The following is a 27,911-nucleotide window of genomic DNA, read 5'->3' on the forward strand; positions in this document are numbered from 1 at the left end:
TAAAAAGAAATTTTGTGCCTTTATTGGAATGGTGTTAGGCTTTAAATACACCGACTTTGATAACCTGATTATTTGGTTTTAATTAGAAATGACACTACAGAACTGCAATACTGGTCCAAGTCTTGTCTTGTCTTTTTTTTTTTTTTTTTTTTAAAGCAAGAGATAGAATGAAAATGCACCGAGTAATCAGAAAGCACTAGGCAGGCGTTGGTTAATCCAAGATAGTAGCTTCTTAGTTCCAAAAGCACTTGCATTGCATGGAACCCAGGATTTAGACTGGTTGTGATTTGCAACAACTAGTTGCATAAATCACGATTACTTCATTTTTTAATTTATTTTTAAGATGGTCACTGGCAAATTCTTTTTTCCTCAAATATTACAGTTTCTTTAATCCGTATTTTTTTTTCTCAAAGTATAAAAAAGTAAGAAATATAAACAAACTCCAGCTTTGTACCCATGAAAGGATACAACTGAAGCATTAGAGAGCTGACTATCTATACACTGTCAAATCCCATCAAATCTTGGATAATTCATTAATATACAAAATATCAGGGCACAGAAAGAACTAAAATCCACTTTGTTACGCACAGGTTCAAATAATCAATCTAAAGAAAAAACGTGATCATTTTGGCTTTCCACTACATCCGCATGTTGAGACACTTATTAAAATAACCTTGTTTAATTGCGTTTGGTCTTTTCCTTATTGTCAAGTCATGTTTGTTATCTTAATACCGGCCATCAGACAAACAAGTAATCAGAAAGACTCCTCCCCACCTCCCTATCCCTGACCCCTGCAAGGTCAGCTTTAAGACATAACTCCAAACACTGGGTTGTGACGACAGATGCTAGGACCAATTTCTTCATAATCTTTTTTGGTATGGCATACTTGGTAGAATTCAGGCTGTAAAGGGGAAGAGAAAAAAGGTCAGCGGTGTTCACACCTCAGAGCTTAACAATACTAACATTTATATAGCAAATGGGAAAAGAACCAATACAGATAACTTCTAAGCCCTGAAATTAACGTCATTTGTCACATGGCCAAACACCGGTGCAAACCACATATTCTATCAGAAATCCAAAATGCACCATTTAAAAAAAAAAAAGTCACACAGGAAAGTGAAATTCAGTTTTCATTTGTTCTTTCAGACCTTTGAAGCCTAATGCAAAAGCTTAGGGGGGGATGGGTAATACTTGTTACTAAAAATCATCAGAAAATCCCCAACTGCATTTATTAGGAAATGAAGGAGAGATGAGCACTCCAAAAAACACACCCAGGGCTAAAACATATTCAACTTTATAGCTAACTTACTGTAGAAGCCAGCATTGATCCTCCAAACCAAACGGCGTATCTTTGCATATGGTGTGTAATGACTTGTACATCAATGGGCTTAGGCTGTAAAAGAAAAAGCAAATGGAATGTATTTAAATATATTTAATTTTTGGTGGTAGAAAAGCAATCTTTTAAACAGAATGTGTACTCCAAGTTGGCCTACCACAAACTACCATTTTCCTAAATGCTGGGTATGGAAATATACAATTATACTATCAGTTTCTCAGTTGTACAACCTTGACTAAGAACTAAGTGGTGATTTAGTAGCAAGAGCTCTTTATGTTATCAGATATTAAGAGATGCACTCATGTCGATTTTCTCCTAAGAGCTCTGCTCTGCTTTCTCCTCTCTGATGATCCACCTTCAATTTTCCGCTCCATTTTGTCAAAGTACTGTTTTTTCAATTGCAAGAACAGACCCTTACTACCTACTCCTTTCTAAAAAGCACTTCACAGAAATTTAAGCTTTTCAATTTCTTGTCATTAATTTAACAATGTATTATTTACAGATTGATAAAAAAACGTAGCTATGACCAATTAAATCACAGCTGTGGTCAGAACTACTACCTAAAGTCTGTTTCACAAATAGATGAGAACACTACTGAAGCTAGGAAACTGTATAGCAAACTTCAGATTTGTCTACATGGCATATTATACACTTTAAAAAAGTTTTGTTTGAACTTGTCTAGCTATTTCAATACTTAAAAATAAATGAGATGATCCCCTGATTTTTGCCTTAAGAAAACCCTCTAATTTAACCTGCTAGTGTCCTTTGTGCATTCTGAGTTACCAGAAAAAAATGCAAACATTAGATCAGAGGTCAAAAGTAGAAAGAACCTGAATTAAGAAGAGAGATGCTTGTTAAAAGCACTGGCTACAAGGACTAACCTTCAGTCTGCCACCACTAAGTTCTTCACTAAGTTTCAGTCTGGCATCAACAGTTCTTTTCAAGTCTCGCTGTAAACGGCGCCCAAAGTCCCTGAACATGGTTGAGCCTCCAGAGAGGACAATATTCTGTTTAGAGCAAAAATAAAGACGTTAATGCAATTTAAAAAATGATCCTAAGAATATACATCTCCAGCTTTATCCACTTCTTAAATTGTTGTTTTTTTTTTTTTTTAAATTCCTTTGTTGTTGTTGTTTTTAAATAGATTTACAAACATACAGGTATGCTTTTATCCCGTTTTAAGTTATTTAACACAGGAAGCATGACAGAATACGAATCCTCAAAGAGGCTGTCACGTTAAAACTGTCTGTGATTTAAAATCCATTTATATCTTAGTGCACCTCAGATTTTAATTTCCTTTATTTCATTAAAATTTACCTTGAGCAATGAAATATCCCTTTCTGAAAAGATACATGTGAACATGAGGCCTTCTGCTTTCCAGGAAAATGGTTTACTTTCTACTTTTAGAATGTTTTCTTTTTTAAACCAAGTTTCCAGCAGATTTCAATACAAACCACCATCCTTCTAGAACAAGTACTAAAGAAAAATATCATTTTAGCTACTGACCTTATACAGAGGACGTCTAACATCAATGGGACAATTCTGAATTACTTCATCTACTACTTCTGAGATTGGTTGCGTAAAGTCAGGATTAGCAAACTACAACCAAGAATAAAAACAGCCAAGTCAACATGCAGAACCACATACAGCAAAGAAAAGAAGGCTAAAAATAAGGGGAAAAGAATAAACCATCCTATTATATTGGGGATGTAGTGAAAAAAACTAATGGAATAGATACATCAGCTGTATTTGCTGCCATTTTTAAAAGGTTTGAAAGAATATTGAACCTGAAGTATCTGTTTTGCCAGCTATTCTCCTACCTAGTTTTTGTTAATCACACCAGGTCAAAGAATACATGCTCTTCCAGATCACAAGCACTGAAGAAAAACACGAAACAGGAAAAAAAAACTTTTTGACAGAAAGCAGGGATTCAGGGGAAAGCTTTATTCTTATTTCATTTTTCCCTGCACTGGAACAGAGATTAACAACACCCACTATCTGGTATTGATTTAGAAACAAGGAGAAATTTTACCTTGAGTAACCACTTCAAAAATTTACAAATACTATTCGTAGGCTATAATATAAAATGCAGCTAGAATGAAGTAAAGACAATTCACATCAACTTACCTCAGGATGGAAAAATATCTCTGGCCCCAGGAATCTCTCATAGCCAACATCAATGGTAAATTCTTTCTTTGAGATAGCATTAATTCCAGTATACTGTTTAATCCACTTTGTACCATCTGTGTCATACTTGTTAAATTCTTTTACTAAGTCAGGGCAAACGTAACTAAAACGTTCCTGGGAAGTAAAGATGCACAATTTCAAGTTCATACAATGTTTTCTGTTATTCCTTAACAAAAGTATACTTTTAGAAGTGTAGTAACTCCTTCTTAGAAGCTTTGAAATAGGCAAACACAAAATCTGCCTCAAAAGCAGCTGAACTGACATCTACTGCATACAGTTCAATAATGGCTCTGCTACTGGAGATCATTTCTGTGCAGCACTGAAAGCAGCACATCTTGCTGGGTTAAATTACTTTTCTTTTCCCCTCTCAATCTCTATAATGTTGAGAAATGAGTTCTAAAGTATACTAAAGAATTGCCATAGAAACAATGCTTAAGCCTACTTGAAGCTGAGTATCATTCAAGATAGCTTTGTACCATAAAAAAGAACACATCAGTGCTAAGCAAGAATAAAGAGTAATTACAGCTCTTTACATTACACATCCCACTAATACCTCCTACTAATATTACAATAATAATAATAAAGGGGAGGGTCAAGTGAAGATCGAAATCCTGGGCCAAAGTGAATACAACTCAACAACACATCTTAAGATGTATGTATTTAATGTTATGTAGACATTTTTATATTCATTAGAAACAGCACTGTTAGGGGGAAGGAAATGATTTTAAGAGATTGTATTTTTTAATAACCGCTATCAAACTCAACTCTAAAACAGTTTTAACACTTGCAAAGTTCACATTACCTTCACTGCTTTAGCTGTTTCCAAGGATTGCTCAGGAGGAATTCCTACTTCTCGCTCTCTCAGCAGCTGCTGAATGAAGTATGTTATATCTCGCCCTGCAATTGGAATGTGTTTGATACAGCTGCCAATCACATATCCTTCAGCCTGTAAATAAAATTAATTGGGAGAAAGACGTTGACAAGCATTCCTTCCAACAAAGCTTAGAAAGCAGGGAGAGCCATGGAGTGTCAACTCCTATTCACTACCTGTGATAGTGAGATTGAAGCCTTTTAAGACTGGCTCTTAAGTATATGAAGCCCATTTCTCAAGAGACCTTATATTACTCGGTAAAGTGTTTTGCTTTGCATTTTGTTCAAAAGTATTATAAGGTTATAAGGAACAGAAAGGTCACTAATATGCAAGACAGACAAATTGCAATACTCAGTATTCCTTAGCCTTTATTTTTGCCTTAAAATGAGGCTACTCTTACCAAAAAGGTCAAGGAACCTTATACCATACATTATTACTTTAGAATAAATGATGTGGCTCCATAGTCACAGTCACGATACAATTCATGTGAACCAAGACTGATTTTCTGTGAGCAGGGAGAAAATGCATCATTTGAGCACATTAACTGAGAAGGCTTAGAGCATCAGGCCGGCACATACTCATCCATCAGTTTACCCTTACAATTCATACTCATCCTAGAGGACACTACTGGGACATTGAAAATATCCAGTCTAAATGCAGAAACCAAAAGCATTCAAAAAACTCCACAACACATGACAAGTTCAACTGTTTTAAATAGGCATTTGTACTATTGTGAGTACAATTAAAAAGAACAGCCAAACAAGCTTTGAAGTCTCAATTGTTTTGTAAGCCTTGTTAAAAATATGCCATCTCAGATGAGCAGTCTGAACAAACACTTCACCACTGTATTCCACCAAGATCTATAAGAAATTTCCACATTACAACATAGTTTTGATCACAATCAAAGCTCTATTTTGGTGTAACAAAGAAAAAACCACCTCAGGTTACTGAGGCATGATAAAGCTGTATAATTTTTACAGACTAAAATCTATACAATCTAACTTCATTTTTTCTAAGAAAAAACGTTTCTGGTGCCTCGACTTACATTTACCTCCTCAATGAAAGATGGGCATTCAAAATAGAAGAACACTGCTGAATGCTCCAACTATAGCATTTCTGATAAGTACTTTTGTAAAAGGAAATACATGCCTATCATAAGAACACAAGTTTGTAAGTTAAGAAACTGCAACTATAAATGTTAAACAATCATACCAATTTCTGCTTTTGGAAACAATATATTGGAACAGATCTTCAGCATTAACTAGCCTTTCTTTTTTTTTAGTCAGGTAGGAAATGACACAGAGGGAGAAAAAGTATAAATGATAGAAAATATTCAAGGGCAGATGTAACATTTTATTATGAGCTGACAGAATTAAACAGTGGCTTCCAAACTTTTTGGTCTGCCTACTGTAAAGAACACGTTCACCCTTATGAGCTAAAGAGACTGCAAATATGCTAAGGCAATGCAGTTTCACTGATCATTTAGCACAGCCTTGCAGTGATCTTTTAGGATCAATCAATGGAAAAAAAAAAAAAAAAAACATGCTCTGACAAATTCAGGGTGGAAAAGTTCTTTCAAGAGTTCCTGCGCTACCAAACAAGTGAAAAAAACCCATACCTACAACCCTGGAAGTTATCTGACATTTTTCATGATTCCCAGCTATACATTAGAACTGTATAAATGAGAACTTCAGAGAAGCTGAAGGACAAACTGTTCTCCAGTTAGGCTGTTTCTATAGCTTTTAAGTATACTTACCACAGGAATGACATGAGTGACACCATCACCACTGTCTATAACTGTGCCGGTCAGTGTCCGTTCTCCTACTTGTCTTGACGTCCAAGATGCAGCTAAGGCAAGGACAGCCTTGTAAAAGAGAACACAGAATATGATTCTTAGTGAAAACACTGCATTGTAGATGTCACCTTTCGCTACTGCTTCCAACACCACCTTCTGATACGCTCCAGCTAACGAGCATTCCAGGTATTAAAAAATGTTTTATTTTGCATTAAATAGTACTTTCTTCTCCTTATCTCCAAGTTACAAATTTCCAGTTCAAGTGTGATTCTTGGCTATTCTGCAAGTTATGAACAAATATCACCCAGAATTACGTTACTCTTTCAAATCTAAAATCCACTGGAACAAAGTAAGTGCTTCCTTATGACAGCCTGAAGTATTTTAGCATGTGTTCCAACAGGAAAAACCTTTGTCTGAAATCTTGTTTACAAAACAAGTTCCATTAGTTTGCTTTCAATTTTTTCCCCTGTTGACAGAAACTTCTTAACAGTTGCTAATGAAAAGTGTTTGAAATTCTCTTGTGGTAACTTTCAGCATGGAAAACTGATTTTGTAATGTGTATATGCAATAGCTTTCAAACAACAACAACAAAAAAGACTGCAGAAGGGTAGCTTTTGCCTTCTGATGCTTTTTAGGCATGTTCAAAATAAAGACCCTTCTTGCTACTTCATTTTGTGAGGGACACACTACTTAGCCTGCTACTATAATCATGGTGGGTTTTGTCCAAGGTGCAGCAAGAGTTTGCATTGTGTCTGGAGCCCTTACTCTATACCTAGAACTGAGTAACAGACCTAGATAAACATCTAGCAGAGGAAACGGTGACCAAAAACACAAAAGAATGCTCCAAGCATCACTCAAGACTTTAAATAGCTCTGCACTTACCTGAACAGCGATATACAGTCCTGGAACATTGAAAGATTCAAACATGATTTCAGCAGTATATTCTCTATTTTCTGGAGTATTTAATGGAGGTTCAGTCTATGAAATAAGGAAAAATGTTTTACTTGCATGCAAATTAAATATTTAAACTTCTCTCAAAAATCACCTAGAGCTAAATTTTGAAAGGTGAGTCATTCAAGAAGGGCATGTAAAAATAGTCAAGTGCAAAGGGTGTTATTAAATGCAAATGGTGTAATGAAGAAAATCCAGGAACACCCGTGACACGAACAGAACTTATGCAAGTCACACTACAAAAGCACAGTGATTTGAATGCAAACGGAAAAAGCAGAAATGAAAAACATTAGTTACTGTTTAAAAATTTACATCAATGCTTCCATTTGTGGCTTGGTCAGCTTGTTATAACCCATGCTTTCCAAAAGAATCAAGAACTTATAAACCTAAACACATCAAATGCTACGTTTTAGCACACAGAGAACAGAAATTGAAGAAAAACAGGAATTCACTGAAGAAAAAAGCTATTTTTCTTCAAGAGGTGATGATTATAAAATGAAAGTTTCTATCACCAGCTGCAGAAACGTGCTTAACAGAGCAGCTAACAACAGCACACAATGCTATAATATACTATACACTTCTTAAGAGTACCATGCATACTATCAACCCTCTCCTCTAAAAGAGCATTTTGAATAGTACCACAGAGTATTTGAAAAAAAGCATCTGTCTTTTGTTGTGTCAACCATGTAAGGGTAAAGACAGGACCTTCAAAAAGGTGGTACAACAAGAGGTCACGGAGACCAACAGCAACATGGGAAATTCTACTTACTTACCAGGAGGGAAAAAAGGCATTGTGAGGGTTGGTCAAGTAGTGGGAGAACAGCCCACACGTTATGGCACCTCAACCCTTGGAGATACTCAAAGCTTGAATGAACAGCTCTGAGCAACTCGATCTAATTACATCTGCTTCAAGGGTGCAGCTGTATTAGATTTTCTTAAACAAGAACAACCAATGCACTCAATTCCAAACTTGTGCTATAAAATTCACGCTTAAAAATACTGTTATTTCAACGGCTTTAAATGAAATGCTAAGGAAGAGTAGAGGCTTCAGAACATCTGACCTCAATTCAAATCTGATATGCCTGTGTATCACAATCAATCCTCATGAATATCATAAAGAAAGGGGACAAAATTTCACTCTAGATACACTATCCAGGTGGCAGTACTATTAAAACAAAATTCTTGCAATTACATGAAGTCAAAACATAGAGGTACTCAAGTCTAAGCACCATTGCTGAGTTCACTAGATAAATAATAAAAGAGGGAGGGGGCAGAGGTGTGATGGGGTGAAAATAAAGGAGGGAAAAAAAGCTTGCAGTTGACACTCACTGGCTTTTAGCACTTTCAGAGAGTTAAAGAAATGTGACTGCAATAAGCCAAGCCAGGAAAGTTTCACATAATTTATATTTTCTTTATTTTTCAAGACAAGCACATTCATACTTAAGAACTACTCCATAAATCAGCACAAAATTCTTGTCATATACTATTTCATAGGCATGACATAATTTTACCTACCAAAAGAAAATAATGGTCCTCAGGTTCTGCCCTTAAATACTTAAAGATTACTTGCTCCATAAACCTTTCCATCAGGTCCCAGTCTTCAACTATACCATGGCGGATGGGCCACTGTTAGAGAACAATACCAAAATGTAACTGGAAACAAACTTGAAAAACAATGTTTTTAATTGCATTAGAGGTATACTATCTACATCTAAAACCCTTGCATTAGGTTGTCCCCATCCCAACCTGACATCTATTTGAAATTCTGGTCTTCAAAAAACAATATGTTAAGTATTTCTCAGTACAACAGAATGGTGGTACTAGGAGTAGTGGTATGAGGATAAACCTTAGGATCCCCTTAGGCCAGTATCCTGATTCTGATGTGGCTGATAGAACATCTCAAGGAACACGAAAGAATCAGTCTTCACTTAACACTCTCTCAGCCACCCCTCACTTCAAAAGAAATACGTTGTTATGAAATATATTGGGTCCCTCCTCCCCAATTCCCACAGACCCTTGCAGGTCAGTAAAACTGATTTAATATCAAATCATTACAAGAGTTTATAAGAAAATAAGATTACTCTCCAAAAAATATTCATAAGTTTTTTACTGTATGCCTCATGATTTCTAAGAATATTGGAAAACTTAAATGCCTCTCAGTACCTTGGTTGCATAAGTTGGTTTTTCTATTGCTTCATCTCCAATAAAGAAGTCTAAATCATCAACACCTTTCAAAACCCTTCTTTGTGCTTGATCAACCACTTTTGCTGATTCTTTGATAGCAATACCTTCAAGTAAGAAAACAAACAATATTTTAGATTATGCATCCACCACTGACGAAAAAGAAAAAAGGAACCTTAAGATTGTGAAATAGAAAAATATTGCAATTCTATTCACCCTTTGGTTCAGGCATAAGCACAGAAAAGCTGATACATCAATAATTTGAATTCTAACCATAGGTAGACATCATTAAGATTTATAAAGTAACACAACACAGACCTAAAAACTGATTTGTCAGGTACTCAAGAGGCAACCGGAGAGACAAAAATAGAAAAAGAATCACTGAAGTTATCCCTGAAGATTTCATTTTCTTCAACAAATGGACTGATTTTCTGCATCCCCAGCTACTAACAGCTAAAAGAAAGGAAAGGCAGCGGTAGGGTTTACACAAAGAGCAAGAAAAGCAAGAAAGACAAGAGCAAGAAAAAAACACATTACTGCCATATAAATATTCACTTCCACCAATTTGATCTGTGGACACGTTATCAAGATGAGGTACAGCACTCACAAAAAGGACTGAAAAGCAACTTAAAAAAACATGCATAAGACAACAGGAAGGAAGAAACAGGAAAGGACGTAACACATGCAGAAAAACAACAAAGTTGGAAAAAAGAAAAGGAATACTTTGTAAAGAACAGGAATTTGTATGGTTACATCATGCATCTTTAGATAGACTTATCCAAGTCTGTTTAATTTATTCCTTTTAACCCTGCTCCTATTTTATCATTAAGAACAGGATGGAAAATTTCATTTAGTACTATAAATCTCTTTCACTTCAAGGAATAATTGGCAAAAGTTAAGAGACAGCATCTTGGTAATTTATTCCTTCCAGGATAATTACTCATTACAAATAAAGAAAATAAACTTAGAGAAGTACTGCAAAGGCTAAACACGAGACCCAGGGAAGATGGATCAGTGATGAGATACCACAGGAACACAGATGTTCCTTTCCCTCCTCTTTTGCATCTGGTCCCAGAATACTGGGGTCACAGTGCCAGCAAAATCTGCTGCACTTTTTCCAACTCTTAAAATGCTGACCTCTACACAAGGGGGAAATTTGCAGAAGTAGGAACCAAATATTAATATCAGCCCCTATTACTTAAAAGTTGTCATCTGAAAACTCCTTCAAAGACAGAATTATTTCAATCCTCACCTTCACCTAAGAAGTGCAGTTTGATCAGAACCAAGCCAAGCTCACAGAGCCTGGGGTCACACAGCTACAGGATTTGGAAATGTGTAGCATGGGAGGTTAATGCACCCACGTGCACTGGGAGGCCCCGTTCTTCTCCCCTTTCCTCCCTTCTGTGCAGCAATAGAAGAGCTGCACAGCCAGTGAAACTGAAGTGCTGCAGAAAACTGAACAAATATACCAAAAAGCATTACTTTGAGCTCTTCAGGGGAAAAACTGCATCGTACCACAGCTTCTGTAGCAGCTTACACGAGAGGAGAGAGGAAGCAAGAGGGCTGGAGTCAAAAAGCAGAGGGGTAGGTAAGAAGAAGAAGCTGAAGTTGTGCAGAAGGAGATGTTGCAAGGCCAGCGTTTGCTGCAAGCAAAAACAGCATCTTGCCAAATATTTTTCAGGGCTTGCAGACTTGGGGACAGCTTCGCTGTCCAGATGTATGTTATCTTCATGTAGTTTCAAGTCATCAGCACTTGCCACGGCTTTCTAAAAGCTTTCATATCCCACGGGCTTCACCCTGCTACAGTCTGAGAGCTCTCAATGCACAGCTGGTCAGAGCTGGTTGTGAAAGTCAGAAGTGAGAAGAAGTAAATAACCAGAATCGAGAACTACAGTGTGAAAACACAAACAGGAACATAAATCTTGCTTTAACAGTGTGGAAGGTAGGCAGCACTCCAACAGTACCACAGGGCCTTTGGCTTTGGTTGGCTTAGCACAATAATATGAACTTTCAGGAAAAAAATAACCATTTTTTTCCTCTTTTAAATATAAAGAAAAGGTCATCTAACACATCAATTATCATAGATAATTTCCAACTGATAATAGATTTAAAGAACTCCTGGCTTATAGAAATAAGTTGATTATTTTAACACAGGTTAACGGGATCAAGCGAAAGAAAAATCAAGCAAGACAAATGATCTGCTAGATCTTAAAAGCAGACAGCAATGAAAACAGTGAACAAGTTTCTTCAAAGAATTGACCCACTGTATTCTCACTTACTTCACTTTTCATGCAAGCGTTTGTCATCTCTACAGAAGCATATTCAGAATTAAGCCAAGACCACAATATGAAAGAGTGAGATAAAACTTCGTTAAGACCAGAAGCAAATAAGATAAGCAGCAAGTGAGCAAGGGAGAAGGAATGCTGCTCTGACTGGTTCCACAGCAAGCAGTTTTTAAAAGGAAAAGCAAAAACCTGATAAAACAAAATGACCACATGACCATTCCTGGAAATCAAAGAAGAAACCAGAACACATCTTAACTGCGGATAATGTTAAGAAAACATTGCAACATCAAAGCACCTTGAGAAGATCCAGCATTCTGGAACATTTGAAGTTAACTGCTGTTATGCTCTATTTTCAATTTCTCTAATGTGGATTACACCTGTGCTAATCTACTTCATATGAGGCAGAGGATTAATGTAAACTCAAAACTGTAATGTAAACTCAGAACTGTAGGCAAGGATCATTTCAGCTGTAGGAACATTTAGTCTGAAGTGCTTCTTTTTTTTTGTATTTTTTATATAGACTTATATTAAAAACTATCCAAAATCTAATTTCCCCACCCCCCACCCTTTCTCCTCTATTTTAAAAAGATCCCTTTTGTATAAATTTGTACAAGAAGAAAATAATCTTCAATTTAAATGAACCAACCTGAATATGCAGGAAAAAAAGCATGCAAACCATAACTGGCTGAAATTAATGATTTTTCTATATTAAAATTGGTTATGAAGTATCATGAGTAATCAAAGCTGTTTTTCATATGGCTCAGTAAATCTAATGTTAAAACTAAGTTTTTGTGTGAAAGATCAAACTGTCAATCGTATAAGCCATAGAATAAACGATATGATACTTGGAAAAACCAATGAATACAGAACTACAGATTAGAAGCCAATAGAGAAGACATGGAAAGGATTCTCTCATGCATAAAAACAGAAGAATGCATTGAGTTCATAAAATCTTTCTGTGAAAATCACTTTTCGAAGCACGTTTTGTACCCACCCAGAGAGCCTGAGCTACCAGAAGTTCTTTTCTGCACTGATTGTGCTTAAGTGTTGTTACTTCCAGCTCCTTTCCTGTTGTAGTTACAAAGAAAATTGGGTGTACTGTGTCTTTTTATCAGGATGTAATACTTGAGTATTTTGGCAGAGATGAACAATGACAAAGTGCCAAGTGGTGTAGAAGGTCAAAAGGTGAAGCATTTCTAAAGAAAACTGATTGAGCCCTACTCCAGACTGGAGCCTCATCCCTTGGAGTGGCAGAAGCACTTCAGAAGATACAGAGTAAATAAGCAGTTTTACATAGAATAAGAAAACTTACTTTCACACTTGCAAAACATAATAAATCAAGCAGCACAGCTGTGATACTGAGATATACCTAGAAAGCGTAACAGCTAAAATGCTAGGGATTAAAACACTCCGTTTTTTATTATTATTCTTTCCCTAGTTATGATCACCTATAGTGTTTTCTGATCTATCTGCAGGGGAAGAACCTGCTAACAAACAAATACAGCCATGCTACTGTTTCACATTTGAAGTCAACTTCTTAGAGACTGAAATCATATTAGTATGCTATTTTATTGAATGTATCTTCCTAAACTGAGAATCGGTTACAAAAAGCAACAGGTCTGAAAAGACCTGGGAGTGATGACAATTTGCTCGTTTCTAACTGCTCTTTTGTACAGCAGGTGCCATTGTAAAAATTGCTAAGAAATCATTGTAAACCGTTAAGAGTCATTTCAGTTTTCAAATACAAGTAACAAATACTTACAGGAAGGAATAATGAACTGTGGCTCAGTGTTACCGGCATATCCGAGCTTCGTATACCTGATAAGGCAAGAAAAGCTAAGGTTATAATATTTAATACCACAAATAAAGATCACTTTTTTATTTTTTTTAAAGAAAAGGGAGATTTGATCTTTTTGATGCGGAAAGAGAGGTGTGTTCATTGAAAACCTCTTTGAGAGGTAAAGCAGTGCTTCCTACTTCAGAATATTGCCAAGTTCTACTCAAGTGGAATTGCACTACTAAACACCAAGTATATCACTGAGTTCATCAATGCTTAGGAGCAAAACTAAATACTAAAGCGATTGTTCCTCCCTGCTCAGCCATCAGCAGCTCCATAGCACATTTCCATACAATTAACACGAGCTGTAGAAGTACTGTTGCAGCTGCCGACTAGAGGGGAAAAATTCCCCTTGCCCATGGGCCGCCAGCCAGGAGTGGTGCAGGACTGACAGCGCTCACCCACAACGTGCCTCATAGGTGCTAACAGATGTCAGAGGCAGCAGTAGCAAGAGAAATTCCATTTAATAAATGGAAAATATTCCTAGTGTGCTGCATGAGACTAAAGAGAGCAAGAGGAGAACTACAGACCTCTACCCACTGCATTTCCAGAATGCATTCTGGATATATATATAGCCATTATTACAATAGAACATGAAAACTGACAAGATTACCAATTAAAAAAAGGATTACAAAATTCACTGTACCAAACCCATCCAGCTGCTGGAAGCGTTACAAAAGACCGGAGCAACACAAGCAGATTCTCAAATGTGTAAAGCAAAACACACACTGAATTTCAGTGATAGCCTGCATAGAAGTTCAACGCAGACCGAACGGAGCCTGCAGTTTCTTTATACTGATGGGAAGCTGCACCAACTGCATCAACACCATCAGCAAAAGCAAGGAGCACTGGAGCAGCACCTCTACAGTTCTCAGCAATGAAATACAAAGTTGGCAGATCTCAAGCAACACAGTAGTAACAGTATGGCAGTAGTAACTTTAATAACCCATAAATCTATGTCAACAATACAGCAAAATGCTAGGCAACAGCTACAGTAACAGGTTGGGCTTTTCCAAGCTAGAGGAGCGTTCACAGCTGTTCACGTGTTCCCAAACACCTACACAATTTCTCCTGCCAACAGTGACTGTGTCCCTCAGAGCAGGGCCAGAAGTGCTATTCTAAAGAAAGGATCAGGTGCTTATATAGGATCTCATCTAAAATGAGAAGTGCTTTGCAAGATAAACATTTTAAAAGCTATAAAACCCATCTTCTCCATAACCCACTAACAGGTGGGAATCATAGAATATTCCAAGCTAGAAGGGACCCATAAGGATCACTGAATCTAACTCCTGCACAAAAAGTCTGGTGTCGTATTGACCAACAGTAACTCTTACTGGACAAGAAAAGGCAAAGTAAAATACTTAATGGAAGAGGAAGTAAATTAAACACCAAGAAGAAACGCACACTTCATGCAGATCAGCATTATGTATTGTATGTACGTGCCTGAACTTGGGACAGGCACCTCGCATTTTGCAGGCTCAAGTTATATGAAAACCATTTTTGCAATTTTTCTTAGACACCCTAACGGAAATCTCAAGAAAGAATTGCACAGTTTGATGCTTCTGTAACCAGTCAGTGCAGAATAAAGCTTTCAGTTCTGAGAGAAAATGAAGGCCAGCAAATATTGACTCACTCCCACCACCTTGCCATGCAAACCAGGAACTGCGGCACGCAGGACTTTACAGCTAACCCTACAGAGGAACTTTGGACCCTGAAGGCTACAAACACCTCCCACTAAACCAGAAGTGCCTTCACAAGCAAAAAAAAATAAAAAAAATTCACTGTTGGGCTGTTAAATTCCGTATTTCAAGGCAAAGAAAAGCTGATCTGTTGCAGGTAACACACTGTTTGGTTGCTTGCGGTGTTGGAAATCACCCAGCGTACACGCATCCAGCAAGCCGAAAACAGTCAAGCTGCATTTGAAATAAAAAGACTGTATTCAGACATAAAATCAGCACATCTAAAAATACTATGGCCTACTCAGCAGAAAAAAAAAAAAAAAGTCTTCTGACACATGGAAAAAAGTTTCCCATTTTTAGACTTCCAAATAAGGAGAAAAAACACAAAGAAGAAAACCACATGGATTCTGGTGCCTGAATAATAAAGCGTTAGAGCAGCAGCTCTCCAGTCCAGCTCCCAGTGCAATGGTTCACATTTCCAGTACATCACAGCTTCCTTGCCAGGCTATTCTCTACAGCAGGACGTCACCATCACCTACCCACAGGTCAGGGCAGTAACCTGGCCTGACCTCCCCCTCTGCCTCTTGAGGCCTTCCCCTGTCTGCAGTGCCTGGTGCCACTGGGCTCCATGCAGTGCCAGGGCTGCCAGGGTCAGGGGTAGCACACCAAGTGAACAACGAGCTTCACCATCGTATAACCATGTCCATACATGCTGAAGTTTCAATGGGGTTAAAAATAAACTTTAGAAGTGAATATAAATCTTCAGCTTTCCCAATGTATAGTCTAATAAAACCGTTCCTTAACTTACCTTTGCAAAAAGGAGTACTGCTCAGATCGATCTGATCTATTCTACCATTCCCATTTGAAGTAAACTGTTTTTAAATCACACAGAAAAAGAAGTGGTACTTTGGGCAAGCCAGATTTTACAATATATGACTTCCACAAAGCAGTTCACACACAGCAACGTGTGTCTGAGTAATGGATGATTCACAGGGGAGCAAGGCACACCCTGTCCTACACTGAAGAAATGCTGATATTAGGATTGATAAGGCAGTACCAACAGTGGATCACGTTTCCCCAGCAAGTCACAGCTTTGCTTGTTGCTGCATGTGCCCACAAGGCAACAGGAGCACCTTCCACTCATACAGAACACAAGTTAGCCATTCAGGTTTCTATTAAAGTCTGTAGCACAACTGATTACCAAAATCCCCAAGGTGAAAACCTGCATCCAACCTCCACCATGCAGATGTTTCCTTTCTGAGCATTTCTCTACCTTCAGCTACCTGTAGCCCTACAGAACACATTCGTGTGTGCGTGTGTGTGTGTGTGTGTGTGTGTGTGTGTGTGTGATATTCACCCCACAAAAAGGGGAAGCTAATGAAGGTTCCTCCGCACTTTGCTAATCTGCATCTCAACCATCAGCGCAGGAGCATCCCCACAGTGCCACCAACCTCAGACTCACACCCTGGAATTCAGAAGCAGTTTCTGTGCCGATCTGCATGAGATTGCAGAAGGGGCAGACACAAGGCTCTTCACAAAGCTCATCACTGCACCAATGCGATCTCTCTCATTCCTGCTCTCTCACCTAGAATGGATATTTCTAAGGCTATGATATGACGTGTCAGTGGAAAGTTCACTTGAATGTTACTTACCTATCAGTCATGCAGCTTTAAAGTTGAAAGGAAACAGCACTTACAGCAAAAACTTAAGTAAGAATGTCATTAAAAAGCCTCTGTCTGCAAGCCACAAGCCATGACCACGTGCCTTTTCTCCATTTCTTTCCTGCCCGCAACAAACGTCATTCTGCATACATCCACCCAAATTACACACCCTAATTCTAGCACAACTGCAGTTGTAACAAAAGGCTGAGGAACTGGAGGTAACGTATCTGTTCTGTACTCTGAGAAGTACATGAAGCAGGGCAGCCCAAAACAAGCCATATCCTACTGATTTTGCAGACAGCTCTGTACCAAGACAGAGATAGCCAAGTGCAGGCAGAGAGGAGGTACGGTCAGAGCTCTGATCCCTACTCTAAAGGATGCTTAATTATTTTATTCCAGGATGGTACAGATAAAGATACTTCAGAGATACCCTAATTTGGCAAGATGCAACCTATGTGAATTTTGCAAATGATACTGTGCCAATGGGAGTAGCAACGATTGCTACATGTTACCCAGTGCACAGGACCACATCCCAGCCACCTAAAAGAAACATGCTGGGTGTTTTAAAAGAAGCCACCCCCACCTCATAATATTTGAAACTCAATATAGATAATGAATTTCATGACTTTCAGGACTGGGATTAAACTGAACTATTTTCCTCCAGTTTGAAGCCAGATGCTCAATATAATATAATATGCTCTCCATATATGCTACTTGAACACCAGCACAGACCAGTTTAATATCTGCACATGAACCTGCCTGCTAAAACAAAGTTTGCCTTAAAAGATCTGCTCTGTCATAGCTCGACGCACTTTGCTGCATAACTAACGTTACAGAAGAATAAGTGCACAAAACACTACTTTAATATTTTCATATATGAAGTTTCAGGCATTACTTGTCTCTACATTGTATATTAGCACTATTAAGTAAATGACATTATGAATGGCTCAAGATAAAAACAAGAAAGAGTGTGATTTCATAGTTTCATGGCAGGCCAGAGTGAGAAAGCATGCGAGACAGGACAAATGCCACTTTAGTTTCCTGAAGTGTGTAAATTCTTTGTTGCAGGTGGGTAAGTAGCAGCAAAACTAACTGCTGGCAAGTTACCCCAACTCTAGGAAAATTGTAATTAAATGAGCAGGTTGAAAAAGCACTACAGAAAATTCAGAAGATGAGGCGATTCTAAAGGACACATGCACGCTCTGCATTTTCAAAAGGGAATGAAATAAATCACATGGCCAAAGTGCCAAGGTTTTACCAAAAAGGAAAGGGATTCTGCCTGTCAGTCTCCAGCTCCTTCCAGCACGCCTGTCCATGCAACCCAGGGAGCTGCTGCCACCTGGGTAACTGCTAGAAACATGCGGGGTCCCACTCTGCTGAAGAAAGAATGCTGCACAACATGAAAAAAAAAACAAGGGTAACAATTTCAGCAAAAACAACTGAATATCTTTTCCTGTTTTAACTGGTACATTGTCACGATTTGTAAGTTCTCAGCTGTCTCATGTCTTTTGATAAAAAGCTGACTTTAAAAAGTGAAAAACTTCTCCAACAAGGATGAACCCTTAGCTTTTATACACAACGCCCTGCCTGACCGAAAAGCCTGAACGAGCCTTTGCAGTTTTATTTGCTGCTCTTCTTCTTTCATCCTCCTTGAAATCCAGATGAGACTGAAAAACCTGGGAAGCAATTATCTCCTGAGCCCCCATGGAGAGAAATGACAGGAAATAGATGGTGAAGCAGAGGAAAGCCATCCTGGCCCTTTAAAAAGCTCCAGCACCAGGTGCAAATTGCTTAAGCAGCAGCAGATCATCAGCAGTCCCCGAAGGAAGTGATTATATTAGGAAAATGGAACTTGCATTAATAAATTAGTTTACTATCTCTCTTCAAGTGTCCTTGGTAAAACACAAGATAGCAAAAGTCTTTGGAATGAGTCATGCCCTTCATACCACTTTATATCTTTAGTGAATATGGATCATCTTTCACATATTGCTGCTTCACATTTTTAACAGCAACTGCTTAGATCAAGTTTTAAAACATCCGCTGGTCAGAAATGTTTTAAGGAATCAATAGTGAAAGCTGAAGAATTAGCTGTACAAATGGAAGAACACAAGATTAGAAATGCTCTTACATTCTTACATCCTGTTAAGGTGTAGATAAGACACCACGGGGTGGTAAAGAGGGATATTTCCACTACACCAGAGTGCCCCAAAAATGACAAAACAGAGAAATAAAGGTTAACGTCTCTTAGCACACCTGTGTAAGTCATCTTTGACAAAAAACACTGTTCTGCTTTTTATTAGCAGCTACATCTACAACTCAAAGTAAAGATACCGGTGCCCTACTTGTGAAATGTAGCTTGAAGAGCTACATAAAACACACAAAGTCACAGCCACAAGCAGACAGAACAGAATCCTCAGGGTGCACAAGAGGAGCACAAAGGCAGCAGCAGCAGCAGCAAGTACTACAGAATATTCAGAGCAAGATGCATTTTAAAACTGTCACCTGGAAAATCCTATTAGCAGCAGTCTAGAGAGGTGACAGGGCTACCATGCTGTACTGCTCCCAGCTTTACTAACATTTGGGTGGAACAGAAGAGAACCCATCTTCAAATTCATTCCGTGTTTACTTGCATCAGTAATTCAAATAAAAACCCACCAACCACACGGAGAACTCGACTGCAGAAGTTCTCCTCTCCTCATGTAAACAGCAAGATGCATTTATCCCCAAGAACTCCACGTTACGACTGAGTCACGAAATGCATACCTGAAAACCACCCCGTACTGAAACACCTAAGACCGACAGATTGCGGGTTGAGCACTGATGGTAACAGCTCAGTGTGTAGTCCCAGTGAATTTTACCTATATTTGTACTATCCAATTCGGATATTTAACATTAACACGTCCTTTAGTGCAGAAAAGCGTCAGCTTTGCTTTGAATGCATTTTCTTCAAAGTGAGAGAAGCAAAAGGCCTTGGATATTATCTTTGTATAATGAAAGCGGTTTGTGTTGGCAAAAGCAGAATGCTCTCTTTTTTTCTTACTGCTTCCTCTGAGACCTTTCTACTAAATCATTTTAACAAGCATCTTAACAGTGCCTCCGTGTTACACCACACCCACACAGCGCTAACTGATATTGCTGGGGTGGTTTTTTTTAGTAAATTTGTTTTTAATTTGTATGTAATCTCTCTGAGCACTTTCAACAGCCTGACTACTCCATGTGAAGTGTCCAAATAATGCAGAAACAATACCCCAAGTTTAGAAGTCATCACAGCTAATCGCTTGTGCTGTAAATTTATTACGAGGAGGAGATTGACTTGGCAGTTTTCTGCATCATTTGCTCAAAATAAGCCAAACACTGCAGACATTAAAAAAAAAAAACAAAACAGATCAGCTATATATAATTTTCAACAGCTGAAACAAGAAGGATCGGTTCAATCAAAACACAATTTCCAAGTACACAAATCTTGGTGCCTGAAGACACTTATCACCAGCACCTCCCAGCAGCAGGCCTGTGCAAACAGAATAGGCAAAACCTTGAAGCCACGATGCAGGAGCCACTGCTTACGAAAACCAGAGCAATTGCGATGTTTTTCCAAACAAACACAATGCAGTGGCTAAAACCCTAGTTACCTCGGATTGAAAGAGAGAGATGATCATTTGTACTTGCTACTTTGAAAGCTCCAGCCCTGAATCAATAGGTATTCTGCTGTCACCCAATCACACCAGCAAAACCTCAGCAGCATTAAGCCAAAACCCAGCAGGCCAACGAGTCACAGAGAGGAGCTGAGGAGCCCACGGTGAACCCTGTGAGACTCTCTGGGCCCAGAACACTGCCCACCACTCCAGCAGGTAGCCAGGTGTTTGATATCAAGAATACAGTGCATTAAAATACCCGTGTGCATATGGATCACGTTACACCACACTTTTAATAAGAAATGGCTTCGAATTAGAAACAGCTGTCTTGGAGAAAGATGTGCCCTACTAAGCTGCAGACAAAAATACATCACTGAACTTTGGTTTAATAAAAGAAGCGGGTCTCATTTAGTGAGATCACACGCATTCTCAAGTCGGCAAACATGCAAGCAGTCAGACTGTGAAAGTTCTTGCAGATGATAAACAGCACGAGGAAACCTACAGCAAGTCATGACAAAAAAAAGTGCCTATTGAAAAGATTGATGAGACGCTGCATTGACTAAATTATTAACATTTGGATTCATTCATTGGTAGCGGGATACAACTGGAATGGAGCATTAGCAGACAACCTCCCGGCTGCAGGCGGCCGTGCCAAACACAGCCGGCACACAGCTGCAGCCACTTGCAGCGACCACAAGAATAGTACAGAGAGAAAAAGAAGCCCTGAGAAGAGGAGAAAAAAGAAGAAATCTAAGTTTACCTGGAGTTTTTCTATGTCTAGGCTTAAAAATGCAACCTCGTGCTCAGAACAAGATGAGAAACGAATCCTACCCTACAGAATGTCGGTGGATGAAATAATGACTTTTCATATTGGATATAATCCTCCCTAGAAACCAACTTCTTTAAAAGAAGTTAAGGAAATATATCAACAGAACACCTGGGAATGAGAGAAACTTCATTCTTATGGTTAAAACAACTCTGACACGGTGACTTACAGGTTTGCATTCAAAGCATTTTTTGTAAGGGTCTACTCAGTGATATCCATTAGATCTGTACACCTACATATATTTGTTTTAGTTCAGTGACTTCCACAAAGATTTCCTTTATCTGAGCAAAACCAAAGAACTAAAATTTCATTAGCGATTACGATTTTATTTAGTTTGCCTTTGGATTGTTTTTTTTCATTCAAGTCTTTAAATGAAGAATGTCCAAGATTAAAGTATAAAAAACTGTCTGAAATCCAAGTCTTTTTACGTTTCCTAAAGAAAGTCTGCAATGATCTTTCAACATTTTGTTTCATCCCGCTGAAATTGTCAGTTGCATAAACTAAAAGAGCAACTGCACATTTTCTTGTACATGCCTATACAATAATACAGAAGTTGGATTACTACTCAGGAGCTAGTACAGTATTTCTGAGTTCATTGAAACTGAGTTTTCAGCAATTCAGATGCTCAAACACGCATCACATTCCCACAGCCAGCATGCTTTCTGGGCAAAGCGTTCAGCCAAGGTAATAACCAACGAGCAAGCAACAAGGAGAGCTCCTGCCCTGTGCCACCCACCCCCGCCCTCAGACCTGTCATCAGCACCAGGGCCATGCTCCAGTCTCACTTATTGTGCAAGCTTCCCCCACACACAGCTAGGAGCTGCGCTGCACATCAAGGGGCTCATTTATCATTAAATTCAGCCCATGGATGCGAAGTGGTTTTGCCCTCCACTCAGAATTGCTTCCCTTCATCCCACCCCTTGTCTTTTTTTTTTTTTTTTAATTTTTAAATACCAAGCTTAAGTGGGAAGAAAAGCACCATCCGAAAGACAGAAGGGCACTGCAAATCTTAGATGGCCTCTGACATGCGTTCAAATAAGATGTAAACTGATTCACTGTAATGGAATTCCTATATAGAGTAAAAAAAAAGAATATAAAGGAGACAGTGTGGAGGTAAAGAATATACATTTCAAACCCAATTCCTGGCTATATTGTACGTTCTGTGCGTTTATAGCATAACATGGATGGTGATATACTAATTTAAGAGACACCAGGGGTCAGTCATGGGTCCACTGAACCCATTTGCAATTATTTAAAACAGTTGGTTTTTTTTAAACCATAACATTCAATCTAGCACAACACCTTTTTTCGTACTAAGGATGAAACATTTCCTCCTCCCTCCCTGACCACTCATTCACTGGCAAGCAAAAGATGTTCTTAAAATCCTGGAAGAACATTTTTCCATATTCCATTAAGGAATGACTTTGTTCATGCTTTCCGTTCTGAAAAATGACTTCTGGGATGACACAAAATAGAGAAAATTCATCCCAAAAGAGAATGTTTTCATGAACACTGGAACCCCTGAAAGGTCAGAACAAGACATCTAATGAAAATATTAACTGTTAGGATATCATAGCACTGAAATAATTCATAAAATAGCAGTCAGGATTTGAAAATCTGTAGAAATAGCCCGCGTTTTAATGTTTGGAAAGAAAAGTCCTTCCAATGCCTGACACAAGATAAAGAAATTTATGTCTAAGGCATCTAAGATGTTAAATATCTAAAGCTGTAGATCAAACAAAATTTAGGCTATTCCTTCCCTTTACCTTTGTTTTATAGCACTGGATTTCTCATCTCATGTATATTTGCTGCCCATTGAAGATTATCAGATTTTCATGGATCTCACACACTGACGCTACCAGGTCAAAACCAAAAAGAGAAATAGAACAGCACTGTCTTGTCATAATTTTTCCCTTTAGAAAGCACTCAACCAATAAAAACTTTGCTCTACTTAAGAGTATGAGGGCACGCAGGTGCTGCATGAAGATTAACCAGAGAAGTAACTGCTCTGCCACACGCACCCGCAGTGAACTCACAACAAAGACACAGCTCCAGCTTCTCTGAAGTATCATACACTGCAGATCAGCCTTCCTTCATGTGTAGGAAAACTGGTTACAGGAGCTCCCCAGGAAACTCTCAGGAAGATGATCATCTCCCCAGGAAAGTTGGTAGCTTCAAGACAACTTGGAAATGCCCAGCAGCCTCCATCTTCCAGGCTCTCAGCTGGCTTCGAGGGACTCAAGTACCCCCTGAGTGAACAGCACAGCACGGCTTCCTCAAACCAGCTCTGAAACCTTCAGTTCTCCTCTAGCGTGCAGGAAAGAAAAGGAAGAAAAAACAGTACACTCATTTCTGTAGCCTGTATAATGGAAGTAAAGCAGCGACCTGCTTGGCATGTCAGAGGAGACGCCAAAAAGCAACTACAAAAAAATTTTCCCACACCATCACATAAGCTCATTTACTCGGAGGACTAACATATACAACCATGCCTACAAAACAAATTCTGGGGTACGTTAGAAAAAAGTTACTGCCAACACGCAAGTATGGGTTGGTAATGGGTCCACCTGAGAGCTAGAACGGCACAAAGCCTGTGGAAAATGGAAGGTTTAGGACAGAAAATACAAACCATTTCTTTCAAACTGCTTTCACTGCTAAAATTAAGTTCTCATTTTGGACCCGCGGTAGGTTACACAGCCACTTACTTCAGAGCAACTGCAGAGCCATTAATTTGAATGTTTGCAATTAGCTGCCACCCAGATGAGCTAATTCAGCGTTACACGAATTCATACTAAGAAAAAAAATAAGTTCACAACACTTACAGAAAGACAGCTAAAATCTAGATGTCAGCCTAATCGAGCTCAATTCTGAAGTGGCGTAGGAAGAGCTTTTAATCACGATTTACAGGCTGTTCTGTGCTCACCCATAGAGACAGCAAGAACAATTCAAATACACAAAAATACACGGTATTAGACTCCAGCCTAAGAGGCTTTTCCTTTCTTTGATGTGTTGTTCATACACCTTTATGGTTATAAATCCATATTATTTCTTTTTTGTATTTTAAAATGTACATAATCCTCATCCCTCCACACGCTAAACTTGAAGTACAGTTCACAGCATATCTACAAGTTAGCAAACATCATAAAAATCTACCAGTGTATGAAACTGAGAACTGGAATTTTGGCCATCTGAAACACAGGTGCTACTTCACAGCTCATTGTTGAGGAGACAGTGCCTGCATTTTGGGGAGAGAAGGGAAAGAAAGGCGTTCACAGCAGCCAAGCTAAATCACATTCAGCATTAACACAGACAACTGCTTCCTGACAGTAACATCTACAACACCGTGTTACAGATGCAGTATACTTAAAACTAAGCCAGACAATTCTATTAATTATAGAAAGAAATGACCGTTTTTAACAACTCCTTTAAACTAATTGAGCTCTTCTGATACATCATTTCCACCACTGTAACCTCATTATGTAATTAAGGAGAAGCAGCTTCAAATAAGTAGGTTTTTTCAGGCAGCAATCAGGTATTTACCTGCTCTTACTAGGCACTCATTACCTTGTTTTCTAGATAGCAGGTTTGGTCAAGCAAAGAATGCACTGGAACTTGCGAAGAATGCACCTCTCCAAACAACAAATGTAACACTGGAAGAATTATTGCTGCACCCATAATCCAATTGCTATGTCTCTGACTTCACCCATCTGCCAGCTCCAGCTGCATGACATGTACCTGGACCATCCCTAAAACATTTGACTAACTGTTAAGACATCAGACAACAGGTATGGCACTCTCTCCCTAACCCTCTCTATGCTTTGCTCCCCTTATGCTTTGAAAGGGGCTCTTAACATAGGTGGAGGCTGATGCTGAGAAGCACAAGTGAGCCACCTGCACCCTCTCTCACCCTTTTCCTTCCCCTCAACGTTAGCTGGCAAAAAAGAAATCACACCCATCACTCACATCAACAAACTGCACAACTGAACCTGCGCATACATGCATGAATGACATGCAGGAAGACACCCTTAATATTTCACTACATCTGCCCATTTGCTCTCCAAAACATCCTGTACTTATTGGAAAATCTGGGCACAAAATCTTGCCTGCTCTTAACAAGACAGTTCCTTTCAACCCTTCTGTATTTGTTACACTTACAAAGTCTCTCCCCTTGTTTTCAGGGCCTCTCTCTAACTTGCCTCACCTACCAAAATCAAAGAGAGAGACAATGCCATGGCTGAGACCTCAGCTGATCTGCACAGAGCACATTTACATAGTTTGCGCGTAGCAACCTTGCTTAGACACACAAAATGAGATGGGGCAGGGAGGGGCGCACCAGAAGACAAAAATAAAAAGTAAAGAGGAGGGAGGGTTGCACTGGAAGAAGAACTCAGTGCGATTATGCTACCACATCCCATTTCATTACTATGACTATTTCACTACATCCTTTTTCACACTTGTTTCCCCTTTGTCTCAGGCATTAGATTTCTCCTTCGTTCATTTTGTTAATTCACCACTTCACACCTTTATCTACTGAAATCAGTGAACTCTAACATGCCAAATTCTCTGTCATTTTCCAAAATTAAAAGTCTCCCTCCACAATTTTGTGGAACAGAACTTCAAGAAAGAGGAACCTCGCACCATGAAATGCATCAGAAACAGAAGTCAGGAGAGCAGAACTGTTTGTGCCATTTTCAAAGAAACCCAGACGGACAGTAAAACAGCACATCAGAGAGATCTCTGAAGACCATAATAAATAAAATAGTACAGTAGGGAGATTTGGTCAGCAGCATATAACAGAACATTAGAGCGTGCCCTGAACAACATGGTTGACTAATGGTGCACTTACTGACTTTCTCTGGGAAGATTTGTTCTTACCTCCCGGGTCCCTTGGCATGCCTCTCACATTAAGAAGATGGTGTGGTTTCTTGCACAGCTGAATTCCAGTGTGCTGTTTCTGGTTAGCATCACTAGAAGCTCTGAGTGAATCTCTTGACTCCAGCAATTACAGCCTCTACTTTCAACCCACCCCCACCATGCCCACTAACCACATTCCTCAGTGTCAAATCTCCACAGCTTTTGACTCCATCACTTCCCTGGGCAGCCTGCTCCAGTTCCATTACCACTCTTTCAGAGAAGAAACTTCTCCTAATATCCAACCCGAACCTCCACTGGCACAACTTGAGGCCAATACATCTCGTTCTATTGCTCATTACCTGGGAGAAGAGGCCGATCCATCATATTACACCTAGATGTTTCCACTACACGCAACAACACGCACTCACTCCTGCTGTGTTTATCCCACGAAATGTAAGGGTTTCGCTCTTGCTCTAACTACAGGTACGACTTCTCCACACAAACATTAAACATGCAGACATTACAGACATATACAACTGCTCTTCTTTCAAGAGAGACTTACTAATATCTTAAACCAAATGAATTTTCTGGAAGGGAAGACAAGGATGTGCTTTCAATTTCAGATGAACATGCCCTTTCTGAAGCGTCCTGTTAACATCCATCCCTAGGCTGCATTCACCCAGAAACTTCCCCCATTACTTGCAGGAAGACGGATGAGAAACAAAACAGAAAGACAAGTTTCAGAACCATCAGTGCTAGCCAAAGAGGAAGAGCTCTGCCCATACGCCGGTACTTCTCTTCCCAAAAAGAACCCAATGCAGAAGGGCTCAAATGAAACATTCTATCTGTATAACCGCATTGCACAGAGCGGCTGCGGTGTGGTTTTCACTTCCTGAGCGCTGCTGTGAGCGGCCCAGTGACCCCTGGCAGCACCCAGGCTGGGCTGCAGCTCCGCAGGGCACCCAGCACTGGGTGCAGGGCTGGAGGGGCCGAACCCCGGGGCTCCCTCCCCAGAGGACCGTGCTTCACGCAGCACATCACCAGCATCCCATCCTCTTCACCTTTTGGCGCGCTGCTAAAGAAAAAGAAGAGTTTCTAAAATGGATTTGCTTCAGGTTTGACACTAAAAACTGCCTTATAAGGTATAAAAGCCTGAAAGCAGGAAGAGGCTTTGACAAAACTAAGGAAGTTCCTCTGCGCTTGCTCACTGGCGGGGGAGGGGTTTTTTTTTTTTTTTTTCCTTTCTCCCTTCCACTGAGAGAAGTAACACAGAATAAATGACATGAGCCGAACACCCAGAAAATCACCGCCACGAGAGCGCGGCCGGCCAGCAGCTCCGAGTGCCGCGCTCCGCAGGAGCACCGCCCGCCCCCAGCGGGGTTGCCCTCAGCGCCCGGCACCGCGCCCTCAGCGCCGCGGGCAGCGGGCACAGCCCCCGCGGCCTCCCGGGCTGCACGCCGGGGCCGCCCCTCACGCCAGCGGATGGGGCGAGGGGAGAGGGCAGCGCGCTGCTCCCCCGCCTGGCCCGGCCCAGCCCGCCCGTGCCGCCGCACGCCCCCCGCCGCCATCTCCGGCGGCAGCGGCCCCTCCCCGCCGGCACCGAGCTGTCATCGGCGCTCACCCCGTGCCGCAGTCCACCACACAGGCCGGAAGCCGCCCTGCCATGCTCCTCGGTAGCGACGGTGCTGGGGACGGCGGGCAGCCCTGGGAGCGCTCCGGCTTCGCTCGGCTCCGGCTCAGGGGGCGAGGGCACTTCCGCAAGGCGGGCGCTCCTCCTCCCCGCCCGCACGCACGGCCCGGCGAGCCCAAGATGGCTGAC

At 39.9% G+C, this 27,911-nt stretch overlaps 1 protein-coding gene across 1 annotated transcript; it reads right to left on the reverse strand.

Moving 5' to 3' along the window:
• Positions 1-27,911, reverse strand: ACTR3 (ARP3 actin related protein 3 homolog). Its single transcript, XM_021399125.1, has 12 exons — positions 27,714-27,911; positions 13,369-13,424; positions 9,304-9,428; positions 8,656-8,766; positions 7,072-7,167; positions 6,151-6,258; positions 4,326-4,469; positions 3,464-3,637; positions 2,843-2,935; positions 2,218-2,343; positions 1,310-1,393; positions 1-901 (listed from the first exon to the last, which is right to left on the reverse strand). The coding sequence occupies exons 1-12, from the start codon at positions 27,755-27,757 to the stop codon at positions 806-808; spliced, it is 1,257 nt and encodes a 418-aa protein (XP_021254800.1). The 5' UTR covers positions 27,758-27,911; the 3' UTR covers positions 1-805.

The sequence above is a fragment of the Numida meleagris genome, chromosome 5, assembly GCF_002078875.1.
Source record: "Numida meleagris isolate 19003 breed g44 Domestic line chromosome 5, NumMel1.0, whole genome shotgun sequence".
NCBI classification, from domain to species: domain Eukaryota; kingdom Metazoa; phylum Chordata; class Aves; order Galliformes; family Numididae; genus Numida; species Numida meleagris.